A 27,241-nucleotide genomic window follows, 5' to 3' on the forward strand; every position below is an offset into this window, starting at 1 on the left:
CTGTATTGAAGAAGACTTAAAACTAGCGATTGAGACCATAAACTCATGTTTACAATGTTTACAATGAGGTAACAAATCAAGTGACAAGTAGGGTCATTTTCTTCTTTTTGCAACCAGAGGAGTCGCCCCCTGCTGGCTATTAGAAAGAATGCAGGTTTAAGGTACTTCCGCATTGGCTTCACTTTTCAGACCTGGAGGCAGCCCACTGGGCACTACAGCAAAAGTCAGGAGATCTCCAAAGTCCTATGATTCTTCTTCTATAGGCACAATGAATGTTTGTAGAAAATGTAATGGAAATCCATGCAATAGTTTTTGAGATATTTCAGTCTGGATCAAAGTTGTGCATCGACAAACCAACCGATTGACAGACCAGACCGCCGTTGACATGTTGACAGCCATTACGCTAGCATACCTAAAAATGGGGGTTCATATAATGAAAATCTAAAGGATTGCAACCTTGATATTTCAAAAAACACTCATGAGTTCAGACCATGTGTTCTTTTAAGAAAGACATTACCACCGCCATACAGTTATCAAATAAAGCCCACCTCATTATGTAGAAAGTTTAGTGCATGAGCAATAAAACTAAGATGGATTTCGTCCACGGCTTCTAAGCTTACAGTAGCAAACAGGTGATGAATTCGCAGCAAGTGTTGATGGATGTTATGAGAATAGTTCGCATGGCAGACACACCATCCTGATCCCTCGTCACACACATCCTGTCAACATCGCTGGCAGCTGAGAGATGTGTGAGTCGGTGGGAGAGAGCGGGAGAAAGAGACAGAAACCAGAGCGAGAGGAAGCGTGTCAGAACAGGGGCCAGCTGTTAACAGCATGAAACGATTCACCAAATTCTTGATCTCGCTGGTGTCTTGTTTGTGCGCGAACCCGACCATTTGTCAGCGCTGATCACCTGTTAGATGCAACTGAGGCGTGTGGTGACAAGTGATCGCTCCAACCTGCGGCCTTTCTTCACTCAGCTATCGATCCCAGCAAATTAAACACACTGACAGATTAATTAAAACACACAAGATAAAGTTTCAACAGAGCGTATTAAAGCACAGCTGCCATTGTTGGACAACAAGCACTGAGGGAAGACATCAAGCGGACAATAAATTTCATCACCCCCCACGCGAACACACACACACACATATTTTCAAGCTTAATAAAAACTAAAGTGTGTGTGTTGTGAGTCTAGGCTAGAGGAGAGCGTGCAAGCTCCAAGTGGAAGCTGTGGTTTGGACTGGCTCTGGTTTCCGCGGGGGTCGGATTCAGTGCGACACCAACAGCAGACTGGTCCGGTGTTACAGGAAGCTTAAGAGGAACACCTTCCTGTTTTCAGTGCGTCACTAAATGTCTCTGTCTCTGTTGGTTTATCAAATGTGATTTGTCTCAGTGTGTGTATGTTTTAAATATGATTAGTGTTTCCTTATAGAGCCATATGGGCTTTAACCACGGGGTGCCAGACTTTGGACTTCACACCAAAATTGCTGATTGCTTTGACAGGCAGACGTGCTGTGTTTGTTTAAGTGGTTTAGCGGGAAGTTCAGGAGGACTAACTCCACCTGTCAAAAGAAACCTGTCTCCTTTCCTTTATATGTTTTTGCTCTATTTCAGTCACCTTCACACCGCACTCACACTCAACATGTTCTTGTGTGACGTTCTCTTCTTGTTTTACCTGACTACCCGCAATACCCGCCTATTTGGCAATATTTCGGATTTAAACCCAATACTATAAGGGAATCATAACGTTAATGAATCAGCATGCGGAGGACGGAGCAGTTACAGCCAGTGTGCACAGCTGGCGCCAGGTGGAAACCTGCAGCCCCGCAGCGAAAGCCCGACCGGAGAGTCCAGACACACGGGAACACCGGTGTTGCCACAGGTTTGTTAACCGGTGGGAAAATGTCCTCGCCATGACATCCCTAATCTCCAGTGTTAGCAATGATGTACGAATAGAAAAATCATTAGTGTGTTTCTCATCCTGTCCAGCATAGTGGGGTGTAAAGAAATTTGCCATGGGCCTCTAGCGTGGCTTCCAGGTCTTATTTCACTCCCTTATTTCTTATCTTTGATTCTGAAAAATATCCATTTATAAAGCATGGTGTCAAAACGCACTCGACCAACAGACAGTGCAGTACCATTATACTGTTGTACTACGATGCCAGCAAGCAATTCTCTACGGTTTTGTACGTCTCCCAGCTGAGCAGCACATCTGTGTGTGTGTTGAGATGATTGAGTGTTGCTTAACAGGCTTGACCAGGAAACCACATGCTGAACATCACAGGGGAGATGCATCACCTGCTGAAAGTGAGTTCTGGGCTTCAATAGTGTACACAAGTACACATACATACATACATACACAGATGTATGACATACAGGTATGCACATGTGCATATACACACATACAAACTTTTGCTTTCTGTTTTGCCGTTTTGAACTGATTTTTCTTTATTCTTTTATCAGTGTTTCTTTTAGCTTGCATCTCATCTGTTGATGTCTGTTGGTGCTGCATTAGAGGCTTGGCAAGCGTGTGCATGTCACTGCTTGTGAGATCAACAGTGGCTTCCCAACGGTCAGGCCGTGCTGGAAGTGAGCATGTCATTGGATTTGACAGAAACTCTGCAAGGCACAACCCACACAGGATAGATTACACGCTTAGTCTCTGAAAAGCACAGATTATACCCAAGAAAAAAGAGGAAAAAAAAAACTGATCAACTCAGTGGCATTCAAACAGGCCCCACACAGATCAGATGATTTGCATGCAAATAAGGGTTTTCAAACAATGAAGATGCTCCACTCTAAAATATGCTTGTCACTTTTCATCACCAGCCACAATTTACACTGTTCTCATGACCCTTGCTTTCTTAGGATATGAACCTGAGTCAGATGGATGTGCATACACACACACACAGTGCGGAACCATAACCTCTCCTGCCTGGGAAATACTTTAAGGAAGCGGGGGAAGAGGAAAGCAGGGAAACCAAGAAATAAATAACTCCTTTGTGCCGCGGCTACATAAACAGTGCAGCACATTACAAATTACTATAGTAGCCCAACTGATAAGAAACTTCCTACACACTATAAGTGTGTGTGTATGTGTGAGTGGAGACGGAGAGAAATCAAAACGAGACATCATGATATGAAAGATATAGAAACAGAAACATAGCAAAGAAGTAAGAAAAGCAGAGACGGAGAGAGAGAGAAGCTACCCCTTACCTTATGTGTATGTGTCCCATTCTTTCAAACACATGACAATAACATATTTCCTTGTTTAGATATTAAACATTTGCTGATTTTCCCCTATATTTTTACACAAAGAGTCCAAAATTCAAAGCGAGCCAGCCAGGCCAGTATAATAATTCCTAAAGCCAAACAGTGATATGATTTTTATCTATTGTAAATATTGGTACAATTCTGAGAACATTCTGCCTTCGTCTCGACTCTGTTAGGAAACGTGACAAAACCTCACAACCTGATTACCGGTGCCAAATAACATCACACAAAAATGTAAACTGGGCCTACTGGACCTGCTGACCCAATTCTTCACTTTGTAACTATCTTGACAGAGTGAAAAAACAAATGCTCCCCAATCTCGACAGTTGGTTGGCAGACAAAAGGAGAAAATACAGAAGAAATCTGGAAAGACATCCATTAGGGAATGATGTCAGGTACGACACAATTTGCCTGTGTGTGTGTGTGTGTCCTATCTGAGGTGCCAAATATTCAGAAAAAAAAGTTTACTCCAACTACCATTATCCTGCAAATCGCTGCCCCTGTGGGCAGACTCGCGCCCCGAGAATCTTGGCTCGGTTCGAGCGAGCCTTGAGGAACGTGCAGGAATTAGCAAATCAAGCCTTATTCACTCAATCAGAACCACCCGTGATGTCTGGCATTGGATTACGCCCGCAACTACTGCCAGAATAACTGCCGGCTAGGATTAGAAAAACGACTAACAGTTGATTACAACTGTTGCAACAACTGGAATCGAGGTCCAGGGGGTTCATTCAGTTGGGTGAGGGATATAATAATTCAACAGAGCAGCCTAATTAGGAGCAAATTACACGGTTCAATAATTCAGCAACGGACAGGCTGTATGTGTGACTGTAAAGACAACTCAAGAGATAAATCAAGTTAAGGCTGCATTGCTTTTTTTCTTTTCTCAATCCTTTCGAAAAGTGAATCCACCTCTCTACCTCTTGTTTAATTCATTTGCATCTCATATCACTCCTCTCTTCATCATGTTCCCTTACCTCTCTTGCCTCCTGAGCCCATATGCCAGTTTCCTCAGAACATACCAACCAGCCATCCTTTCCAAATACATGTTAAATGAACCTGCAAGAATGTGAAATTCAACTACCGGTATTTATCTAATTCTAGACCAGTTGGTCCAAAGCCTTATGTTAGAGCTACTGCACTTTTAAGTTCTAGCAGCGGGCGTTCTTAAAAATGCTGAGAATCAGAAATGCTTTCTTTTTCCTCTCAGCCGCTTCACGGCAGAGCAGAGGGGTGAAACCAACCTGTAAAAACAGTTGGTCTAAACGGTGCATGATGCCAAGTTAAGACCTCGCTGGAAGACAAACAGCCAGTCATCCTCTTTTCATTTCTCGGGAGAGGTCCTCCTTACACAGAAGAGCTGCTGGAATCAAGATAAAAGCAAGAGAGCCGAGCTGCCGCGAGATACCGAGGGCTCGCCCTACGCTGATGGCTTGGTTACCATGGCGACCACGGGAGGTGAGAGAGAGGACATACCAGCACAGAGTAAATCTCCTCGCAGTACATTCAGGAATGCAGGTGAAGTCTGCCTCCCTGCTTCTCTCTCTTTCTCTGTTTCTTTTTTTCTCCTATAAATCTTTTCACCTCTACATGAATGCGCTGAATGGCTTCACTTCTCCCCTCATAGCCCAGTTTTTATGAATCACATCACAGTGCTTTCAAGCGCAACCATCCTTTTCTACAATAGGACTTTGAGACTGCTTTTCACTTCAGACATGACTTTGATTCCCAGACTCATTTGTATTGATCTATAAATCAGGCTTTTGCCAGGGGAGTAATCAGAGAGAGCTTAAGGGAAGTGAAAAGAGAGTGAATAAAGAGATGAGAGGAGAAGGCAGACAGTGAATACTTGGTTTTGGCTGCATAAGTAGGACAATAGTATTGTGGCCAACACAGTGCGAGATTGAGCACCATGAGAGTTAAAAACGAGAGACTGAAAGAGAGCTGGATACAAGAAGATTGAGAGGGAAAGAAAAAAACGTCTTCAGGGTTTCTCTTACCTCTAAGAAGCAGGTCCCAGCTGGGGTGTTTTCCTTAATGGAGGCGTTGTAGAAGCTGCTGGAAAACACAGGTGTGTTATCATTAACATCCTGCAGCACGATGTCCACCTTCGCCGTGGACGACAACGGCGGGCGGCCACTATCCGTCGCAACAACGGTCACGCTAGGTGCCGGCTCTGATTCGAAATCCAGAGCCATCGCCGTGGTAATGATCCCCGTGAGCGGGTCGATGGAAAACCAATCAGAGTGAGAGTTTTTGCCCTTGAGGAGGCTATATCGGACGTCACCGTTAGGGCCCTGGTCTTTGTCCCTGGCAGTAACTTGGAGAACAAAGGAGCCCGGATAGACGACCTCGGGAATAGTCTGTCTGTAGGCCTGCTGGTCGAACAGAGGGGGGTTGTCGTTGACATCAGTAACCTGAATGGTGAAAGATGATTCTGCCCTGAGGGGAGGTGTGCCAGAGTCCGTGGCCATAACCCTGAGGTCATACGAATCCCGCTCCTCTCTGTCCAAGACCTGGTCGACATATATCAGGTAGATGATGCTGTCCTTGGTTGTGAGAGCAAACTTCCCATCACCCCCCTCAAGGGACACATTCACGTTGGCGTACTCTCCGTAGTCTGGGTCTGTGACGGATATCCGAGCTACGTACTGGCCCGGTTGGGCCCCTTCGGAGATCCTCGGAGAGCCGTCCTCACTGAGGAAGATGATGGTCATGGTGGGCTGGTTGTCGTTGTAGTCACGGACATGAATGGTCACAAACGCATTGGTCACCTGAGAAAATGTGCATCATTCATGTTATTTAGTGTTCAAATCAATTTGTGTTTCACTGTAGTAGTGGACTACTTGGGCTCATTATTCTCTGTTTTAGTTTTCAAGAAAAGGGAATTTGTCAGTGTTGGATTGAATAATACAGAAATCTAGGTAACAATGACCCTTCAGGAAAACATAATTACATAAAACAATACATTACCTGTCATTAGGAGTGGGTGGAGGAATTGATACAGCATAGTATAGCAATATTTTGCGTGGCACTATTGTATCGATACACGGACGATCTTTTATTATATAAACTATTAAACTCTTAATTATCCGACGCTATTCTGTCTTTCAAAGGTTGTACTGGGCTGAGTCTTAAAGCTAAAGTGAGTACTGGTATCATAGGAAAGTAGAAAACCTAAGGAATCAATTGGTACCAACCATATCATGTTAGCTTGTCAGCAAGAACACCAAATAATGCTACAAAATTACGCAAAATTTTGGCGAGGAAAAACTAGCTTGGCCATTTTCAAAGGGGTCCCTTGACCTCTGACCTCAAGATATGTGAATGAAAACTCTGAGATGAACAGAGTGAAAACTGTATCTTATTAGATAGAACAGATGTTGATAAACTGCATAATTTTCAGTTGAAAAAAGGTAATAAGTTGCAATATATCCTATCACAATACTCTACCCTAAAATCGCAATGAGATTGTATCGTGACTTAAGTATCGTGATAGTATCGTATCGTGGGGTCTTTATGCATTAAGCACTGTTATGAATAACCATAGTGCAATTACCTCAGGGTGGCTGGCGTTATCCCTGGCCTGGACCACCAGTTCATGAACCCTCTTCAGCTCATAATCCAGGGGCCTATTCAAAGTGATGACCCCGGACTTGATATCCATGACAAAGCAGCGATCAGGGTCACTCTGACGCCGGTTGATTTCATAAAGGACCAGACCATTATCGCCCTCATCCTCATCTGTTGCAAACACCTGAAAAGATAAGAAAGTCATTGAAATTAAAATTACCCTGGAACATCTGGATTTACAGATACAAGAACTGTTATTGAAGTAATGAGTCACTATCTGAAGCTAACCTGTAGGATGCTGCTGCCTTGTGGGAGACTTTCAGAGATAATAGCGTGGTATCTGCTCTGATTGAAGACCGGCGCGTGGTCGTTGATGTCAGTCACAGTCACTTCCAGGGTCATGGATCCCATCCTTCTGGGTGAGCCCCCATCAAAGGCCTCCAGGACCAGGGTGTACAGTGAGCGTTTCTCCCTGTCCAGTAGGCCATTGACCACCAGGTCTAGATACAGCACCTTGTTAGCAGCTCTCCTGGTCTCCAGTCTGAACGCCTGGCCTACGTTGCCCTCTCGAATGGCGTAGCCTTGAGTGGTCAGCTGGTCCTTGTCCGCATCTGTCGCAGGCTCCAGGGAAAACCTTGTCCCCACCGCTGTGTGCTCAGGGATCTTAAGAGCAGCTTTCTTTTTGGGGAACACAGGCGCGTGGTCGTTGATGTCATTGACGGTGATCGACACCTCGACAGTGACTCCTGTCATGGTCACGGCGATGAAGCTATAGTGGTCCCTTTGCTCGCGGTCCAGACGTTGTGCGGTGGTAATGATGCCCGTGGTTTCATCAATGTTGAGATCGTTGCTAACGCCTGTGCTCTCATGGTCCGAGATGAAGTAAAGACCTCCGGTTTCACCAGGCGGTAACCCAGCGCTGATGTCGCCGACGATGGTCCCCGCCGGCTGCTCCTCATCCAGCTGGAGCTCCAGTGCCCCGAGTACAGTTGTAGATTGGACAAGTACAAGGACGATGCATAAATAAAAGAGTGGCTTCCGTCGCCAGAGACTTGAACGCACACAGGGTCCGCTGTCCCAAGACATCCGTCCTGACCCTTTACTTGTTACTGGCATGGCTGGGCTCTGCTACACCTGGAAAGGAAAAAAGAGAGAAAGAGAAAAACATCAGCCAGAGAAAAGATGTATTTCTACAAGTACAGATAAAGTTTATGATGTGTGAATTGAGCAAAAACAGCTTTTTTTCATTCTCTATTTGAAAGAATCTGAAAAATCCACTCGCTCCCTTAGCACTAAATGAAAACAAATTGTTCTTGTTTTCAAAGTGGAGTATGTATCTTAAATCCTTGCATGACAACGTGCTAACACTTTTACAATCCAGAACCTATAATAAAGACACTGCCTGATGAATTTCAGCTTCAGCCCCCCCATTAAATGGACATATATAACATTTTGGAAAGAACTCTTCAGCTGGATCATGGAGATTTGAAAGAGCATGAAAATGGAAGTCTAAATCTGTCTGGGATCCACATGGAGGACAGAATCATAAACTATATTTATCTGAAGGATAACACATTTTATTCACTGGGTGAGAACATTTTAAAGTATCCAGAGTGGTCACGGACTGAAATCCCAAGGGAAAATACATTAAAGACACTGAAATGGGTACCAAGATCCTTTGAAAGATTTTTATATCATGATAGCAAATGCTTACACACGCACACACACTTACAAATACGTGGAATGCATGGGAAAGTAAGTCTATATCTGCTTCAGCAGGGCCTTTATGGGGAAAAGAAGTCATTTAAGACTGTAAGCTTAGCCTCTATGTTCCCCAAACTCTAAATCACGCACAAATCCATAAAGATAATATCCTCCTCATGCTAATGCTATATCAATCTTATCAGCCATAGGCTGGATCTAATCATGAACAGATACACATATTGTAACTGTCCACAAAGGCATGCATCAGTCCAGGGTCAAACCTTTTTTTGCCAGAAATTCTTTATGTTCCTGGTGTGCCAGAAGTGTGGATTTGCCTCATCAGTTTGGCACATTGACTGCAAGAAATGCAATCACAAGAGTTTAAAAGGCTATCTAAAACTCACCTGACACTGTCCTGCAGCTAACCCACCATCTGGTACTTCCAGCAAGTTAAAACAAACACCAATAATTATTTGCAAATGGTATTTGACCCAAGTTTGACACACATACTTTTACACACTGCCATAAAATTCTGGAAATACAAATTTAACCTGTACCGCCGCTCTGAACTCTCTCACGAGACAGATGCTCATTTTACCCCTTGATGAGGTCTACAAATATTTAGATTATGTTCAATTGTTTATGCGTGTTCCTCTCGTATTTACAAGGGAAGATTTATTGAGCGTATAACTCTTGAAAACATCCTGCAATGAGGAGAACCAACCAGCGAGAACATAACTCATTCATCACACTTGGAGACCAGAGGGACGCTGCTTTAACAGTCTTCTACATTGAACACCTAAACTCTCTGGAATGTGAATGAGTCCTGCATCTATCAGCTAATGCTTGGTACACATCTTCAAAACTAGACATGTGTGATGCGGGCAAAGGGCCAGTAGTAGCAGACAGGAGGTTAGTTGTCAATGGAGGTTGTTGGCCTTTGCTGGCCGACCATATTCACCCAGACAATCGCTCCCCCAGTGCATGTATAGTGTGGACAGTAAATTTAAGGAATGCCTTTCACCTCTGGAGAGAAGGGCCTAGGCCTGCTGCCGGCTGCAACATCTGCACATACGTTGAATTGAAGCATTCACACTCAGACATGAAGACCAACTGGCCTTCTTGCAGGCTGACGGAAAGGCTGACTACCATTCCAACGTAAAACAAGAGGATGAAAAGCAGCTTCTTTCTAATAGATAATAGCTCATCGAAGTGAGGTTACACTCAGCAGTAGGTGTTGATTCACGGTATCAATCACCATAATCAATGCTGAAATATTTGCTCGCTTTGATCTTAATATAATTAGTTTCTTTTCAGTTTCTAACCAAGGCCCAAAAAATACTTTTAGGGTAGAACTAATTTCCTTCTGCATGAGTAACACAAATCATTATTCAGATCACATGCTACTGAGCAAATACTACTCTGTTATTCATTTTAGATTTACAAGGCTCCTGAAGGACTATTTAGAGCGTGCATGACATATAAAGCAAATAAAAAACATTATTTAATATCTAATGAATCCTCCTGCATTCATCCATCCCACCAGCTTTCTAGTGACCCTGACCTCCTGCGGTAGTTTATGAGGCCTCCGAGGAGCAGAGATTAATAAAGTCTATAGCTCCACTGGGACGGGGTGAGGGACACTGATACTGGCCCCTGTGGTACAGTCACTGATCTCTACATCTGGTCCAGACGGCTGCTCTGGACAGTTGCTGCACTCCTACGCAGCAAAGCTGAGACTGAGCATGCATACATGCCTTTCTTTTGTTGTGTTTGCCGTGTGTCAAAGTGTGTTTGTGTCTGAGACTGTCTTGAATAAGCGCAGGAGGAAAAGAGAAAAAAGGAGTCGAAAGAGGAGGTCTCACAGAGACAATTAGGGGTGTGATGATGAAACGAAACCTTTCTACTGCTGGGAGGGAAACTCCCAGATTCAGAGCCTTTGGAGACTCCGCTGTGATGAAATGAACCCACTGTACCCTACAATACCATAATGTAGCCAAGGAGGACACCAGGGAGGGAGGACAAAAAAAGAACAAGAGAGATGGAAAAAAGTGGGATTTAGGACACAATAGAACAAGTTACAATCTGAGGGGTGATTACAGTTTGCTTTGGCTTGACTGCCTTATTGTCTTTAGGGACTCATGATTGAAAAAAAAAGTCAGAAAGGGGTGTATTCCAAAGTGTGCGAGTGGTTATGTGTTTCTTTTCGGGTCCGCTCTCCCTCATTGCTTCAGTCGAGTGTCAGTGAAAGGTTATATTGATGAACAGATCGCACGGCTGCAATCTGTCAATGTCAATAAGCAGTCGGGGCATGACATCATCTCCCTTTTGACGTGCGCTGTAATACACTTGGTGTTTACACTGGAAAACACGAAGCTGATGAGGAATGAGGAGAGCAAGGGCTAAAATATAGCTCATGCTGAAAGGATACTGGCAGAACAGATGGTCCGGTGGAAAACACAGCCACCTGATTCACTCCCTCTAGTGGAGCTCTTTATAACACTGCTAATTATGATAAATTATGTTTCTAGTACTTTACATTATTAGGGTATCTCTAATTCCATTTTAAATGCAAAAAAATGTGTATAAAATAAGAAGAAAATTAAAAGAACAACCTGTCTGTCTGGTTGCATGGGTCTTCTTTATACATCTGTATCTTTGCACGCCTGCACAACACATGTGCATGCGAGCAGTGACATCATCTCTGTGCGACCACATTGACAGGCAGGGCAGACCCGGAGGGCTCCATGCAGTCTCAGCCACATTATATCTGGCATTGCACCCCCATAATCTGCCTCTGCTGCGCGCAAGCCTCAAAGCCTCAAAAGCATGGGCCTCCACTCTTAAGTGCTGTTACCATATAATAGAAAAGCCATAGTGTTTTCTATAGGATGTGACCATTGAAAGCAGTACAGTGTGTGTGAGTGTGTTCACACTGTCGTATCTCAGTTGTGAGGAACAGTTTTTCCTTGCGCAGTGCCAATTTAGAACAGACTTCTCTATCTCCCTATCCCTCCCATGTCTGTCCCTCCTCCCTCCCTCCCTCTGTCCGTCCCCTCTAATGGGTTTAGCAGACCTAGTAGGGCACGCCATAGCTACCCGTGGGCCAAGCTAAACAGGACCAAAAGTCACGAAGTTCCACGTAAAAAACGGCCACTCTACACCGCCTCTATCTCAGCCATGTTTCTTGTGCTTTGATGGAACAGCGCCGGATTGCATTCAGCTAGTTCCTCAGCGGTTGAGAGGTCTGGCATTGGCTGTAGATAGTTGGCAGAACCTGCAACTGCTTCTGTGTCACCCAGAACAAACATTGGCAAGGTCCTGAGATTGACAGTAAAGTCAGACAGGGGGGAAGAATAAAGGGAAAGGCTGTCAAAGTGAAATACACAAGTTAAAATTAGAAATACAGTATGCCTCTCATAAAAGACGGACACTGGATTACCTCACCTTCTCATATTCAAAATGCAAAAATTGGATTTATGGAGGAATTTTCTGCTTTTCCTCACTTTTTTTGTTAAGATACTAGATTGTTGTAGTTTTGGTGCCATTTAAAAACATAAAATGTTCTCAACAAGTGTACAATTACAGAGTGGCTAGAGCAACATCAGCTGTTTACATGACTGAGAATAAAAGGTTAGGCCAGGGTATGGTGAAACAGACTGCAGCGGTATAAAGTTTGTGAGAAGAGGGAGGGAGGGCTGAGAGTCTGGTTGGGGGGGGTAGAGGATGGAGGAATGCCTTGCATCTCAGTTTTCATGTCGTTTGGGTTGTGTGTGTGTGTTTAGGGGGACGACAACTATGACCCCGTCTCCCCTTGCGTCGCCTTTCCCCGGATCTCTGGATATAGACGTCCCGTTTCCGACCCCAGCTGTCACTAGCACTGTGAGCAGAAATGTGTGCGTGTTTAAGTCCCCTTTTATTCACACATATATCTACGTTTTCTTCACTTCCACTTTTACTTTTTCCTCCGCTCCAGACTACATCCAGACTACACTAAAGATGGATATCAGTTTCAATTTATTTCCATAGCTGACTATCAAATCAATCGTAGCACCACCGGCCCCTCAGACAGCCAGACGTCCACTGTCTGGACAGTTACACACACACTGAAATATACATGCACATGCTGCACCGAAGCACAATCAATATTAATACCACTATGTGCCGAGAGAGTTCATGACTGAGCCGTACAATTGGGTTACCTCACCCAGGGGATGCCTGCAGCCGTAAAAGCTCTCACAACCTGTGAAACACAACCTACGTATCTGGTTTGTGGAGACTGGTAGAATTTAAGTGGGCAAGTTTGAATTAATTATGACGAAGTGAGGACCAGTTCCTTGGTTACTCTGAGCTGTAGCTTAAGGCCCTTATACACCAAGCCGACGGTCGACTCTAGTCTGCAGCATGTTGAATCGGCGGCGGAGCTCGTCGGTGAGAGAAATCACTCTGATTGGCGGTTCAGCTTAAACGAATCAGTGCATGAGAAGAGAAACAAAAGTTGGGAAAGCAAGACAACGAGTAAAGTCAAGAGGAAAAACACAGAAGGCTCTTCTCATTTTTCATCTTCATCTCATCTGATCATTCCAATATACTGATATTTCTACAACGACACGGCCATCTGGAATGAAGCTGAAGTGGTGAGTGAGAGTGGTGTGAAAATGGTCTACAAACGCTGCTTTGTTTCATGTACGTATCATAACAACGGCTTCTATATCCGCCATCCTCAGTCTTCCAGTTTCCCTTTTTCTGACTACCTCTACCTGCTGGTGTGGTAGTCATCTCACGCAGGCGCAGAACGTCCGTGCTAACTGGCCGTCGGCTGTAGTCTTTGTGGTGTGGTCCGGTGCAACTTGTCGGCCAAAACAAAGCTGACTTGATGTGAGGCGACACAACAGGGGGCCTTCTTCGCTAGTTCTCTGATGTCGGGTTGGTGTATCCCCTGCTGTAGTGATCAGAGTGACAACTAATCCAGCCACGAATACAAACTGTATAAGAGAACGTGAAAGAGAAGTCGGTAAAACTGATCTGAGGTTCAAATTTTATCCAGTTGATCTACTGTATCATCACAAGTCTTATGATACAAATCTGGATTTCTCTTATCTAATTCAGTAGTGATTACAATCTTTAGTACCGAGGAACCACACTGTAACATTTTTCCCAGTTTACCTCAACTCTGTGAAAGCCTTTGTTTTTAATTCCGTCTGTGAAATGTTGCTCTGGAGTTTTATTTTATTACTTATTTCCTACATAAATGTCGATGTCAGTGACATCAGTGAGGCTGCAGAAGGTAGGTGGGGGGGGCGGGGGGGGGGAACACGTCATCGCCGAGACTAGTCAGTTCACAGTGAGAGCGAGACTCTGTGCCAAGAGCCTACTGAGAGTTTGAGGCTCAAGTCCACACTTTGTTTTCATATTGCAACTTCTATTCTGAAGAGTAGAATAGAAAAGAATAAACTAGAAGACACAAGTCTTATCCTCTGATTAAGGAAACGAATGTTTGCATGTGAACATTTTTTGTTCCAATCCAAAGTTATTTTGAGTTAGTTAGATATTTTTTCATGGTTTGGCTCCGTGCTCTCATTTGGATGTGAAACGATGCGATGAAAATGAGGTTAAAGTGCTGACTTGTTGTTTAAGTTTGTTTTATTCTCAGCCATAAAACAACAGCCGTGGTTGAACATCATGTGTCCTCAAGTTTGGGTCACTGCTATTTAAGACATAACATAATTTTTGGTATGTTGCATCCCATCTTAAGCTGCAAGAAGAACATCAACAGGTTCAACTGCTCTTCGAAGCCATTGTGCATCTTAATTTATCAAAGTATTGAGCTATATTTGACTAATTTATTCTTTAGTGTAGCACTATTACGGCTTGACTTCACTATGACTGGTTGAAGTTATCTAATCAGTCTGTTGCTGCAACAAAACTTTAAGATAGGCGTGTTACACTTATATCTTTGCATATCTCCACTAACATTCTTACTCAACTCCATGGGGATATTAGTGGGGGGGGGAAATAACCGCATAAGACTCTGAAACTCTGCTGCAGCAGCATGACAACTCAAAGCTGGTGTGATGACTCAGATTTGTTTATTTACCCACACAGAGGATGTCAAGCTGGAATACAGTCGCACACACTTACAAACTGCACCGGGTCCCCTGTGACAAAACGTCCTAGATTTCACTGCCCGACAGCCAAGAAGGAGAAAGAGAACGGCACAGTCGGAGATGGAAGGAGCAGAGGAAGAAGTGGAACTAGATGCAGGAGAAAAGTTTGATTCTGAATGAGGTTTCCTTAAAAAAAACATTGCCACGGTGACAGTGGCAGAAACATGAAGGAGTTAACTGTAGTCTGAGTGAGTGCTGAATCACACACACACACACACACATGCATGCAGCCTCACACACACCCACATAAATAATGTACCCTCTGGACCGTCAGCGGAGCCATGGAGCAAGTGAAAACACAGCCGGAGGTGATTCACTAACCCCTCAACCTTCAAGGCCACACCGCCAAGTGAATGTGCAGTGAGTCTGGTTTCTCTGATGAATGTGTGTGTGTGACCATTCGTTTTTTAAGAGGAAAATGGAGAAAGTGGGTGGAAATTCAAAAGGATATGAGGACAAGAACGAGTGAGATAATAATACAAAACAAAGAAGGTCGGCAGAATCAAAAAAGATTAGCGTGGCGAGATATCCCTGAAGGTGAAGCAGCAGCTGCCATCTTCCATCACACATCGCCCCTCCCCATCAGAGCATGTTTAATATCCCACAAGGGCAAGTTGTCGAGCCGAACCAAGTCCGTGACTCTCTGTCAAACATCGTTACCTCATTGGTGAAACTGAGATAAATACCTTTATAGTAGCTGTAACAAATTGTTTCTCTATTCAGGATTTGCATTTTGAGTTCTACCTGAGAGGAGAACACCAATACAATCAAAACACTGACTGGAAGTAATTAAAGGAAATCAGGAAAGATTCAATGTGTAAGACTTTAAATGCACAAATACTTAAGGTACAGCGTGTAGGATTTGGCGGCATCTAGTGGTGTGGTTGCAGATTGCAACCACCTGAGTACCCCTCCGCTCACTCCTCCCGTTCCAAGACTGCGATAACGTGAGCTGCCGAGTGCAAAACCGTGGTTAAGAGGCCATCCTTACCATAATAACACTACTTTCCCACAGTTTTGCACTCTGCAGCTCAAGTTACCACAGTTTCACAAGCGTGTCAGAGAATTACGGTGGCCTTCAGTTAACGTAAAAATGCAAAAGTCTCTCTCTAGAGCCAGTGTTTGGTTTGACCGTTCTGGGCTACTGTAGAAACATGGCGAAGCAACAGGGCAGACTCCGTGAAGAGGACCCGCTCCCTATGTAGATGTGAAGGGCTCATTCTAAGCTAACAAAAACACGATTCTTAGTTTCAGGTGATTATTATTACACTAATGAAAACATAGTTGTTAATATTAAATTCTATTTTTGCTAATAGATCCTCCGATATACAGTTACACACTGTTTCTTTAATGGCTTCATTGGGTTGCACAATGTGCTTCAAACCTCTAGTATGCATCACACAGACACACACACACACACACAGTGTGTTATTAGTAAGTATTAGTAGAGTATAATTGGACAGTATGCATGTATGAGTATGTTCTGTGGTGTACAGTGTATGCATGAGAATCATTACTTTCGTATTCATTAACGTGATGTAAATGCAATGCAAATACTCATTAATAAATCGTAGCACCAGCCCCTCATACATTATTCATTTAAATTTTCAATTTACCCCAAAAGGTTTCTGTGCAGGATTGTGTAGTAGTGATAGTACCCATGCACACTTGCTACACAGACAGTGTATTAAATTACTCTAATTCCCTGTAGGGTTATCCTAACCTTAAATGCCTGACCCCAACCTTTGACCCAACCTTAACCCAGTCATAATTCAAAACCTTAAGCTGGGGACACAAGCCGACATCAAAGAACTAGCGGCGACGAATGCCGCCTGTTTTGTTGCCTCAAGTCGCCTTTGTCTGGGCTAAAAAGTTGCACTCAAACAACACCGCAAAGACTACAGCCGACAGCCAACTACCACGTACGTTCTGCGCCTGCGTGAGATGAAATAACTCCTCACACCAGCAGGCGTCGGTAGTCTGTATTTGTCATTCAAAAAGGGAAACCGGAAGACAGAGGACGGCGGATATACAAGCTGTTGTTATGATACTTGGATGAAACAAAGCAGCGTCTGCCGACCATGTTCACACCAATCTCACTCACAACTTAGCTTCATTCCAATGGCCATGTCGTTGTGAAAATATCCATGTATTGGAATTATGAAAAATGAGAAGAGCCTTTTGTGTTTTTCTTCTTCACTTTACCCCTTTGCTTGCTTTCCTCACAACCGTTTCTCTTCTCGTGCACTGATTCGCTTAAGCTGAACAGCCAATCAGAGTGATTTCTCTCCGCAAAAACTAGGCTGACACCGACGGCCCCAAACTGTCAGACGGCCAACCTTCAGCTTAGTGCGTCAGGGCCTTAAAACTCTAAAATGAATGTCTAACTTTGTGGGGACTGCTATGGGGACATATGTGTGTCCCTACATGTGGCAACATGATCAAACTTCAGTCCCCACAATGTGATGAATACATTAACATTACACACACACACTGTATTGTATTAGAATCATTCGTTAATGAGCAAATAGAGGAAAAGTCAAAAGACAAAACACTCAGCTGATAGCCAAAACATGATCAGGAGAAGGGAAACCAAAGATCCCTCTTGTAATTTAAACACACACACTCGTACACACAGGAAAGCACACACTTTAATCTTTTTCCACTTTCCACCCAATGGAATAATCAGCAAACAGCAAACCAGGGAGAAAGGCGTATCAGGTCATGTTATTGTATCAGAAAACACATAAACATTAATCAAAGTGATAAAATGTTTTGTTGAAGAGTTTGCCAGCTGACAAAGTGAAAAAAAAATAGGGTAAAAAGAGATCAGTATCTTTTAAAGATAAATGCTGCAGACTTAATTTCACTGGGAGAGTTCTTCTTTGGTTGACATATCTGGAAAACTATCAAAATCATCTCTAGCTCAGAATATGGGACAGTGACTTAGCTTATTAGTTATTAAATTCTCCATCAACTCTCGGGTTAGTGGCGCGCCGACAGCTGTTCTTTAAGAGAATGCCTTTGTATCATGTTACTCCATTATATTTCTTGTGGTAAGCCAGGGAATTAAGTCTGTCTGTCTTTGTTTTGCTCCGCACAGTCAAACAGACATCAATATTTCATCAGTTAATAATGATGCAATGAAATCTTGATAAAAAGACAGAGATGTGAAGGATGGGTTTGAGGTTCCGGATGAAAAATTAACTTCAGCACTGATATATTCTCTGACAGAAATATCAATGTCAAATAGCACAGAATAACATTTTTGATCTTCCTAAAAGGCCACTGCTTTCAATCTCTAATGAAACAAAAAACTTTTCTCAAGACAACTTTTTTCTTTCCCGCCCAGCTTTTGTCTCACACCACCCACACACATCCAGTTTCTGAATCTCTTAACTTGCATAACACGTTGCACTACCTAAGCGGCGGTGCCCTACATGCAGCTCTCAGCTCGGTGCGAGTGTTTGAAGTTACCAGAAGCTCAGATCATCTCGCTTACTTCATTAAAAACACATGAGACTCTACTACGCAGACGGGCTCTCTTCTTCCTCTCTCTGTTCCGGCCTCAGAGCTTAGACACCTCTCATCCATCATGCACCCAGATGGGCAGCAGTTACCACTTTTCATTCATCTCCGCTCAGAGCCATTCCCACGTTTATCTTTTCATGTGACTAATGAAATTAATACATCACTTCATTCAGAAACATGTGTGCGTATATATACTGCATGCACATTCCGGCACCAGCCGTCTCCTCAATGGGGAAGAATCGATAAAGAGATCCGAGCAGAAGCGTCTCTGCTGGAATCTGATAGAACACGCTAGGATGCTGAAACAGCAATTAATCGATTGTGGATAGACAGCAACAATTAAGTCATTTATCAAGCAAAAACGCCAAACACCTGCTGGTTTTTGACATTTTATAGACTAAACAGTTAATGTATTAGTCAATAAAATAATTGAGAGATTAACTGCTGATGGAAATAGCCATTAGTTGCACCCCAAATGAGATACCTCCATCAACAACACAGGTCAACGTATTCTCATACAACGGTTCGTATGATATCTTACAAAAAATTATTCCTCCTTTTTTGTTCGTTTTCCTACGAATGTTCAGCAACACGTGTCAATTTCTGCTTGTTGCATGCATACAGTCTTTTCAAAATGTATTTTATTCATTTAACCTTTATACAAATCTCTTTTCCAAGCGTGTCCTGGCCAAGATAGGCAGCAGCACAGTTACACGGTTGCAGACATAAGATAAACATAAATTAAAATAAAGACAAAGAGCAAATTACAGAATCATAAGGTAGCGAAAAAACATTCCACAGCATTCAAAACATCTACAGCCTGGTATGTTTCCTTCCAAGATTTTAGAAGCACTTTAAAGACATTCAGTGAGACCAGCTCTTGAAGATTCAAGTCATTTTGAAACTGATTCCAAGAAGAGGGAGCAGCATTCTTGAATGTCCCTTTTCCCAGTTCAGTACAGACTTTGGGGACAGCTAATAGGATTAAGTCCTGGGAGCGAAGACAGTAACTTTCCGTACTTTTTTGAAGAATGTAGATCTGTAGGTAAGATGGAAGCAGACCAAGAATAGTCTTATAAATAAGAATACGCCAGTGGTTCAGTCTACAGGTGGACAAGGCAGACGATCCCACCCCGAGCATACAAAGAGCAACGGTGCGTAAGGGCTTTAAAATTCATAATGAATCTCAGTGCTCCATGGTAGCAAGAAAGCTACTTAGTTAGGCTTAGGAAAAGATCGTGGTTTGGTTTAAAATAACTCCAGAACTTAAGTAGATAACTTGCGTGACACATAAGTCAATGTTGACTTCTGGTTTCAAAGAATTATATTTATGTTTCCTGGTTCACGATTACGTTAATTATACAAAATTTGATTTTGTGGGATATATAAACCAATTACAGTGCATTACTTTTAGGGTAGGTATTGCCAGGAGACCAGCCTTGCACAGATATATCCAAAGGCCACACACTTGCTCGCGTGCGTACATGCAAGCACAGAAGCAAACTCACTTCTTCCATCCATCTAAAACAACGAGAAACCCAGAGCTCCAATGATCTAGCCACACTTTGGCACTGGGGAGCCAGTGTCACTGGTCCAACCCACGGCAGAGAAGCACAGGATGGGGAAACTCGAGCTTTTAGAGGACTTCCATCTGCAGCTTCCTCCAGGAATATAACAATCCATTTCCAACAGTCATTATCCCAGATCCGAATCTAAAGGCCTGGTTTGGCTACGCCGGCCTGTTTGGATCATCGTCTTTTGTCAAATTTAAAGATTATACTGTAGCGAGATGTTTGAAACTTGGTATTTTTGAAGGGCAGTGGAGTCCAAAAGCGGTCTCCTCATAGCCTTGCAGACAGCACCTACTGCCTGCACTGTAAAGATTTTTTATTTTTTATTTAGCCTGTGTCTGTAGTCTTTCCCATCCAGCTGACCTGATCATTACACTAACAGGATCCCTACTGCCCGAGAGACCATGAATAACGGCGGTTACTTCAATACTGGGCTTCAGAACAAACAAAAAAAGGAATTGCACCATCTGAAAACTCCAGCCTAGTCAATCACTCTGCGTCTGACAGCAGAGTCCAGTCATTTCCTTTGATTGGTTGAGGCCGTCATATAGTAATATCTTCTCCAGAGCAGCAGATAGATGGGTCTTCATACTGTAAGTAGGAAGGTAAGATCTGTATTTCCCCGGGGGGAAAGACTACAGCACACTGTCAGAAAAAAAACCTTAGGCCGAGCTAAAAGATGAGGTATGACTCAGGATGATTACGTTATCAGGCCAGGGTGTGATTCATTTTGCCAGAGTTCATTTAATATAAACACGTTTCTACTATCACACATTGCAAAGTATGAACCTCATAATTCAAACATTATCTCCCAAAGTTGCAGCAGCAAGGATGAAAAATGAAACAAGCAAGGATGATAACTGCTGACAAACTTATTTTTTAAGGGTGGCAAGCCAAAATAAAATGATGAAATTGCAAATTGACGCTTTAATCGACATACTTATAGAAGAAATTCCACCAATGCATCGATATACTTAAAGGAAAAGGTCACTGAAACCAACCAGATAAATTTTAATGTGATTTGGGGGAACTGATTTTCCTGCATGTAAGCACACACGCAGCTCCAATTTTACAATGGTGTAATTAAATTTCACGATTATAATCACAGCAAGATGGTAGACTTGGTGATTGTAGCTGTCATGGCAACCAAGAGGGCCCTGAAGGGGTAAAGTGTAATGAAATGTGGAGCAATCAGCAAAGAGGATTCCTTATCAATGGGAATCTTATTTTCTGACTCTACTACTAAAGCTATTAATAACTGCCTGGCCCTCCTGTGGATAGATGATGCAAACAAGACGGGGCTTTCCAGGAAAACCGAAGCTACTCCATCACGCAATGCTGCAGCTTAACACTGGTTATAGTTCACATGCTGTCTAATAAACATAAATTACACCAAATCCCTTCAACATTGAGCCTTTGGTTTATGTTTTGTCTAAAGACGGTGGTCTGAGAGGTAAATAAAGACACCAACACAAACCCCAGGCATCAGCAGTGAGTGAAAGACGGAGGGTAAATAATTCCACAAGCTACTTGTGGAACCAGGAAAACAATCTTTAGTTGTTTGGTTGGCTGTCATCTGCTACCCATTCAACACTGTGGTAACTGCATGTTGTATTTCTATACTTGTGAGGACAAATGGTTATTTTGCTTCTCCTTGTTTTTAAGTTGCTAATTCAGCTTTTTAAAGCACTTGGTGTTGAGAGTTAGGATTGGGTTTGGGTACAGGGAATATTATCGAGTGAGGTAAAGTTGTGGAGGAATGCATGTTGTGTGTCTGCTAAGCTTGAATGTGTGTGTGTGTGAGAGAGAGAGAGGGAGTTTCTGAGTCACTTTCCGATATTTGTACTCAGGCGATGATTTCCCATGCACAAGAAACAAAACCCAGGGAAAAACAATTCTGGGATACAATTAGACAGATTTTTGTTTGAGCTGCAACATTTGGGTGGGAAGATGCTTTCTGTTTTTTTTCCCCCTCTCTCTCTGTCTCTTTCTCTGTTGGCAGCACTCCATGATTCAAGTTGATGAGCTGAAGCAGATATGACACAAAATCCTTCACTCTCTACAGCTTTCAATGCAATATTGTACGCATGGTGTCTTAATTAACGATTCAGACATTCAGGGTTATGGGATAAAATCGTGCACATCGTGAAACTTGACTGAAATAGACGACATTTTCTTCTTATGTTTGTTTTTTGCGGGGGACACAAAGAGGACAACGGTGTATACAGTACAAGCAGGATTTCAGTGTCAATGTGGGTGGCGAATGCGCAATTTGATTACACTGTATATATCCAGAGTTTAGAGTAAACTCTTACGATTACTCAAGATTTGCAAAGGAATTAGGCCTCAACTTGGACATCCCCTGAAGTAATACCATTAGAGTAAACAAAAAAGACCCTGGGTGGTGTCTTTCAGAGGCCTGTAGCAGGTTTTCAGTGTTAGAGCCAGAAGGTACAGATATTATATGAAACTAGAAAAACAACCATGTCATACTAGCTTGTCAGCAAGGAGGTTAAATAACACTTCAAAGTTGGGCTAAACTTTGGCAAAGGAAAAATTGGCATGGCCATTTTCAAAGGGGTCACTTGACCTCTGACCTCAAGATATGTGAGTGAAGAATGGTTCTATGGGTACCCACGAGTCTCCCCTTTACAGGCATGCCCACTTTATGATAATCCCATGCAGTTCGGGGCAAAAACGATGCTCAACATCTAATCACCAAAAAAATGCAATTCTTGCAGAAATCTCAAAATGTCAAAAGTTTTTGATACCAAATCACAGCACGGCTTTTTCTATGGTGTTCCTCAAGGTCTTGGTGTCTTAATGTGGTATTTTGGAGTGATTATTGATCATTTTTATCAATTCTCGAGTGGTAAAAAATTGTTAAAAATAGCACAAAATCTGTGTAACAAATATTGCTGCAACAATTTATGAGACATAAGTGAGCATGGAGATGTCCAACATATACTTCTATTATAATGTCCTTAGCCCTTGTACACATTTACAATTTATTTCAATTAATTAATTAATTAATTAATTAATATTTATTTCTGATTTAGTGCTGATCTGCATTGCAAATTAATCTTCAGGTTCCCAGCTTCCAGATAATATACACCACTTCTATGTGACATCTATTTGTTGACCTGTACCCCCCTAAAAAAGACAAAAAAGGGTCTATTGTGGGTCTCAGAGGGTTAACAATATTCACCTGCATGCCAGCATGATTCAGATGTAGCATTTTCACAATACAAGCAGAAGAATCCGATGCAGAAACCAAGCCAAGTTAGACGCCAAATTGCTGCCAACATGCACCACAGATAATCCGATACACAATGAAGGGAATGGGGGTTGGAGGGTATACTATTGAGTCACCTCCCCCCAAAAAATAGTAATATAGAGTCTTTCAGCAGATGCTGTTGTCTAAGGAGTGTATGTATTTTGAGCACAGCCCTGATGAGAATCCCCTGACCCTGGTAGAGTCAGTATCATGCTCATCCATTCAGCGCAGAACAACATGAAGTGCAAGGTAAACAGCTGACTGTTTACTTTGTTGATAAGCTCCATAAAAAGACTTGACACTGAACTGAATGAATAGACCTCTCTGCCTTGACACGCTTGTTGTAGACAGTGTTAGGTAGACAGGGAGGAATGGGAGAAATGTGAATTATCACAGCTCATCTTGATAATTAAATGAGGATGAATAAAAACATATTTCACAGGGATGTTCAGGGGTCAAGTTGGACACCTCAGCTTCCGCCCAAAGATCACATTAAATGGTGGAATTCCTCTTTTCATAACTGTGTCCTCTAAAAATGTACATGACTTTAAGATATAACCACAATTGTAACGTATCCAAAGCTCCTGTATATGAGCTCCTCTAAGCAGCTGATGTGAGTAATTATAAGTTGTTTGTACAAACATAAGCTCTACTCGGTTGCAGCCGCACCAACAAGATATCCATATGGTTTCTGTTAGAAAATGTCTTGCTGCACGCCTCATCACTCCGCAAGAAACCAAAACTCTTACTGGTTTGTATGAAGACCAGAGGCTCGAGGCTGAGGCCAGTACGCTGCAGAGCTGGAGCACATGAGACCATGTAAGTGGATAGTGTAATAATGCAAAGATCCGTATCCCTCCTTACAGCAGAAAACCAGGAGCTGTGGATGCCAGTGGACACCAGATATGACTGGAATAACTGTTGTGGTTAGGTACTTAAATATGCCCCTGGGTTCCCATTTTTAGCTTTTGGCCATGTAAACATATATAGACAGAAGTGGCTGCTATAAATACACTTCATGTTGTGTCAGAATGTATTCGCTGGATATTAAAACTACCTAAAATCCTCTTGGACCTCTTATTTTTGTAATGTATTATACGGTCTTTATTGTCTTCTGAGATAGTCCCTCTGCGATTTTTTGGTTCCGTTTTCACAATTATACAGAAAAGTGGAAGCGTATCATCAGCAGAGCAGGCCTTGCTGTAGCTAATAGGATAGAGCTGGGACGATACACCTATCTCCCGATTCGATACTATCAAGATACTTGGGTATGTATTGCAATTTTTAAGTATTGCGATTCTACAAGTATTGCGATTTGATATTACGATTTATTACGACTTTTGTTGACTTTTTTAACACTAGACCATGGGAAAATGTTGAATCTTACACTTCTAGGGACTTTTACTTTGGAAAATATCTAAATTAATATGTTAAAATGTTTGATTTTCATGTCCTGAAGTCAAATATATCAGTCATGGATGGTAAATGGACTTGCATTTATATAGCGCTTTTCTAGTCTTCCGACCACTCAAAGCGCTTTACACTACATGTTAGCATTCACCCACACACTGATGGCAGAGGCTGCCATGCAAGGTGCCAACTTTGCCTATCAGGATCTAATCTAAATACTCATTCACACACCAATGGCTATGCCTTCGGGAGCAATTTTGGGTTAAGTGTCTTGCTCAAGGACACATTGACAGTTGAGCCAGGGATCGAACCACCAACCTTCCGATTGGTGGACGACCTGCTCTACCCTCTGAGCCACCGCCACCCAGGCACTATTCATTAATTTTTTTCCAGTAACTAAAAAATCAAAGAATAAAGAGGTTTCCCTCACAAATTAGCATTTTTTTTCTTTTTAATTTATAAGGGACATGTAATGTTTTATACTTCTGGTGAAAACAATCCAATCAATCTTATTTCCATATATGTATTTTGTATATACAGTTCCCTTTGTTAACACCTTATTTTGAAAACCGGACGTAGCCACACGTGTCCTTCGCTAGCTCTTACCGTCAGCTATACGTTCTCTTTATACATCCATGGTCAGCTCCATCTGGTCCGTTTGAATGCATTTAACATAAATGTCAGTATATGGTTGCTCTACAGTTGTAGCGTCGGACAATTTGACCACAGAGATGAGAGTGACGGCCGGCTTGACCGCACGTTACCGCAATACGATAACGTTTCCTGTCCATGACAGAGTTGGCGTGCAGCTTTAGCCGTGATGTCTAGCTTTGCTTTTCCTTGCAATGTGTGAAACCCAAAGTGTTTCCATACTTTATGTGTGGATGCAGGTCATATCCACGCGGACCCGCCGCCGTTTTCTACTTTCTTGTTGCTGCTGGCTGCAGTTTGTTTTGGTTGACGGATACGGAACGAATATGACGTCACAGACTACAACAATAAAAGCGGCAACTTCCTTTTACCTCTGCATAGACTCAAAGAAGCAAATATATAGATTCTGACATTCAAAAATTGATTTAAAAATCGTAAAAACAAAAAACACATGAATCGATTTTGCCTTGCTCAAAGGTGCACAACAGTTACTTCAAATTCTCTCCACTAGTCTCCTCACAGTCAACCCCTACATATCAGTTGGCCTCCCCAGGAAATAGTCCAAAGTATGCTGGCCCACTTTCTGCGCTTTTCATGGTGTTTCCCCCTTAAGTGGTTCTGTCCTCTCTCCAAAACAAAGTGTACTTCCTCTAAGTTGAAAATCCTGAGGAGGAAACCACTGACTTTACTTTCATCAAATAGATATAAGAAGCCTATATATACTGGCCTAACACCTCCCTTTCATGTTTAGCATATATTTTTTTAAAAGGGGCTCCACTCTTTTTTTCTTTTTCCAACCTGGCTAGTTTAGCTGGTTTGGCTGTGGATGTGGGATCAATAATCAATATGAGGCTAGATGCTGCATCACCACCATCCATTGAGCTTGTATAATAGCTTACTATTGTAGATGGTCTCCCCACATCTCAGACCAGCTAACGTTACCAGCTCATGCATGCAAGGTGCAGATGCAGGGTGCACCCTCCTCCTATATGGAGAAGCAGAAGAGCTCTACCTTTATTATCCCTTATACTGATCAGTGAAACACAGAGGATGAGAATAAAAGGAGATGTCACTTACATTCATCGGACCCAGTCTGCAGCAGCTTGTGGATGTGCGCTCTGGATGGATATCCCCTCCAAAACCTGATTAGTATGCAAACGGGTTTCCAATTCCCCCCTCAGCTAGACACAATCCACCAGGACAAAATGTTGAATGGAGCCGTGCTGGCCAGCTGGACTGGGCTTTTTTTTTTTTTTCTTTTTACATATTATCCACAAAAATGACAGTCCACAAATCTCTTTATTCCGGTGGACCGGTAGGTTGGTTTTACTCCTCCAGTGAAGGGTCTTTTTTGCGTCCCCGGTGTGTCAGGTGAGCGCGTTTTGGATCAGCTGCTAAAGCTCCACGGTGTCTTCAGCTGTCTGCAGGAGAAGAAAGAAAGGAGTCCGTCTGTGGCCCTGCAGTGCTCCGCTCTCTCTCTCTCTCTCTTTACGTTGATCTGAAGCGTTTCTCTCCTCTTTTCCTCTCTCTCAGCATCCAGTCACTCAGACACGGTGTGTGTGTGTGTGTGTGTGTGCTGAGACACAGAGCCGCTTCAGGGCACCGTGCACCTCACCGACTGAAAGCCGACTCCTCCGCCACAAGGCCCAGCCCCCCTACTCCACTCCTCCTCCTCCTCCTCCCTTCACCGACTTGGGTTGCTAATTTATTCGGGTATAGCTACACAAAAGGGGGGGAGAGAGAGGGGAGGCTGTAGTGGGATACAGAGGGGAGTGAGAGGAGAGGAGGTTTGGAGAGCAGACTTTGGTGCCCCCCAGCTCCGCTCAGTGGAAGTAACATGTAGTCTTTGAGACAAAGGAGCTCCATCAAAAGAGGAGTTTAGCTCTCAGCATGGCACACATATGGAAATGGAAAGTAGTCATTAACAGCATCCTTTTTCTATTTCCTTCTACTTGGGGATTTAATATTATGATATGATTGAGAAGAACTCCACACACATTTACAAACCTCTCCAAAGAGTCAACAAGTGAACAATTAAAAGTGCTCAATACAGAATTCAGACCATATCTATCGCCATGAAA

The 27,241-nt window shown here is 42.9% G+C and overlaps 1 protein-coding gene across 1 annotated transcript in view; it reads right to left on the minus strand.

The window, feature by feature from the left end:
* The window catches only part of LOC119475647 (protocadherin-16-like), a 98,783-nt gene extending 71,918 nt beyond the window's left edge, over window positions 1-26,865 (minus strand). The window contains exons 1-4 of the mRNA XM_037748529.1: window positions 26,238-26,865; window positions 7,138-7,983; window positions 6,836-7,033; window positions 5,277-6,050 (exon numbers count right to left, since the gene is read on the minus strand). Coding sequence (XP_037604457.1) covers window positions 5,277-6,050; window positions 6,836-7,033; window positions 7,138-7,965 — 1,800 coding nt within the window. The 5' untranslated portion in view covers window positions 7,966-7,983; window positions 26,238-26,865. The remainder of the gene's footprint in view (window positions 1-5,276; window positions 6,051-6,835; window positions 7,034-7,137; window positions 7,984-26,237) is intronic.
* Window positions 26,866-27,241: the final 376 nt, after the last annotated feature.

This window comes from Sebastes umbrosus, chromosome 17 (genome assembly GCF_015220745.1).
Source record: "Sebastes umbrosus isolate fSebUmb1 chromosome 17, fSebUmb1.pri, whole genome shotgun sequence".
In the NCBI taxonomy this organism is placed as follows: Eukaryota; Metazoa; Chordata; class Actinopteri; order Perciformes; family Sebastidae; genus Sebastes; species Sebastes umbrosus.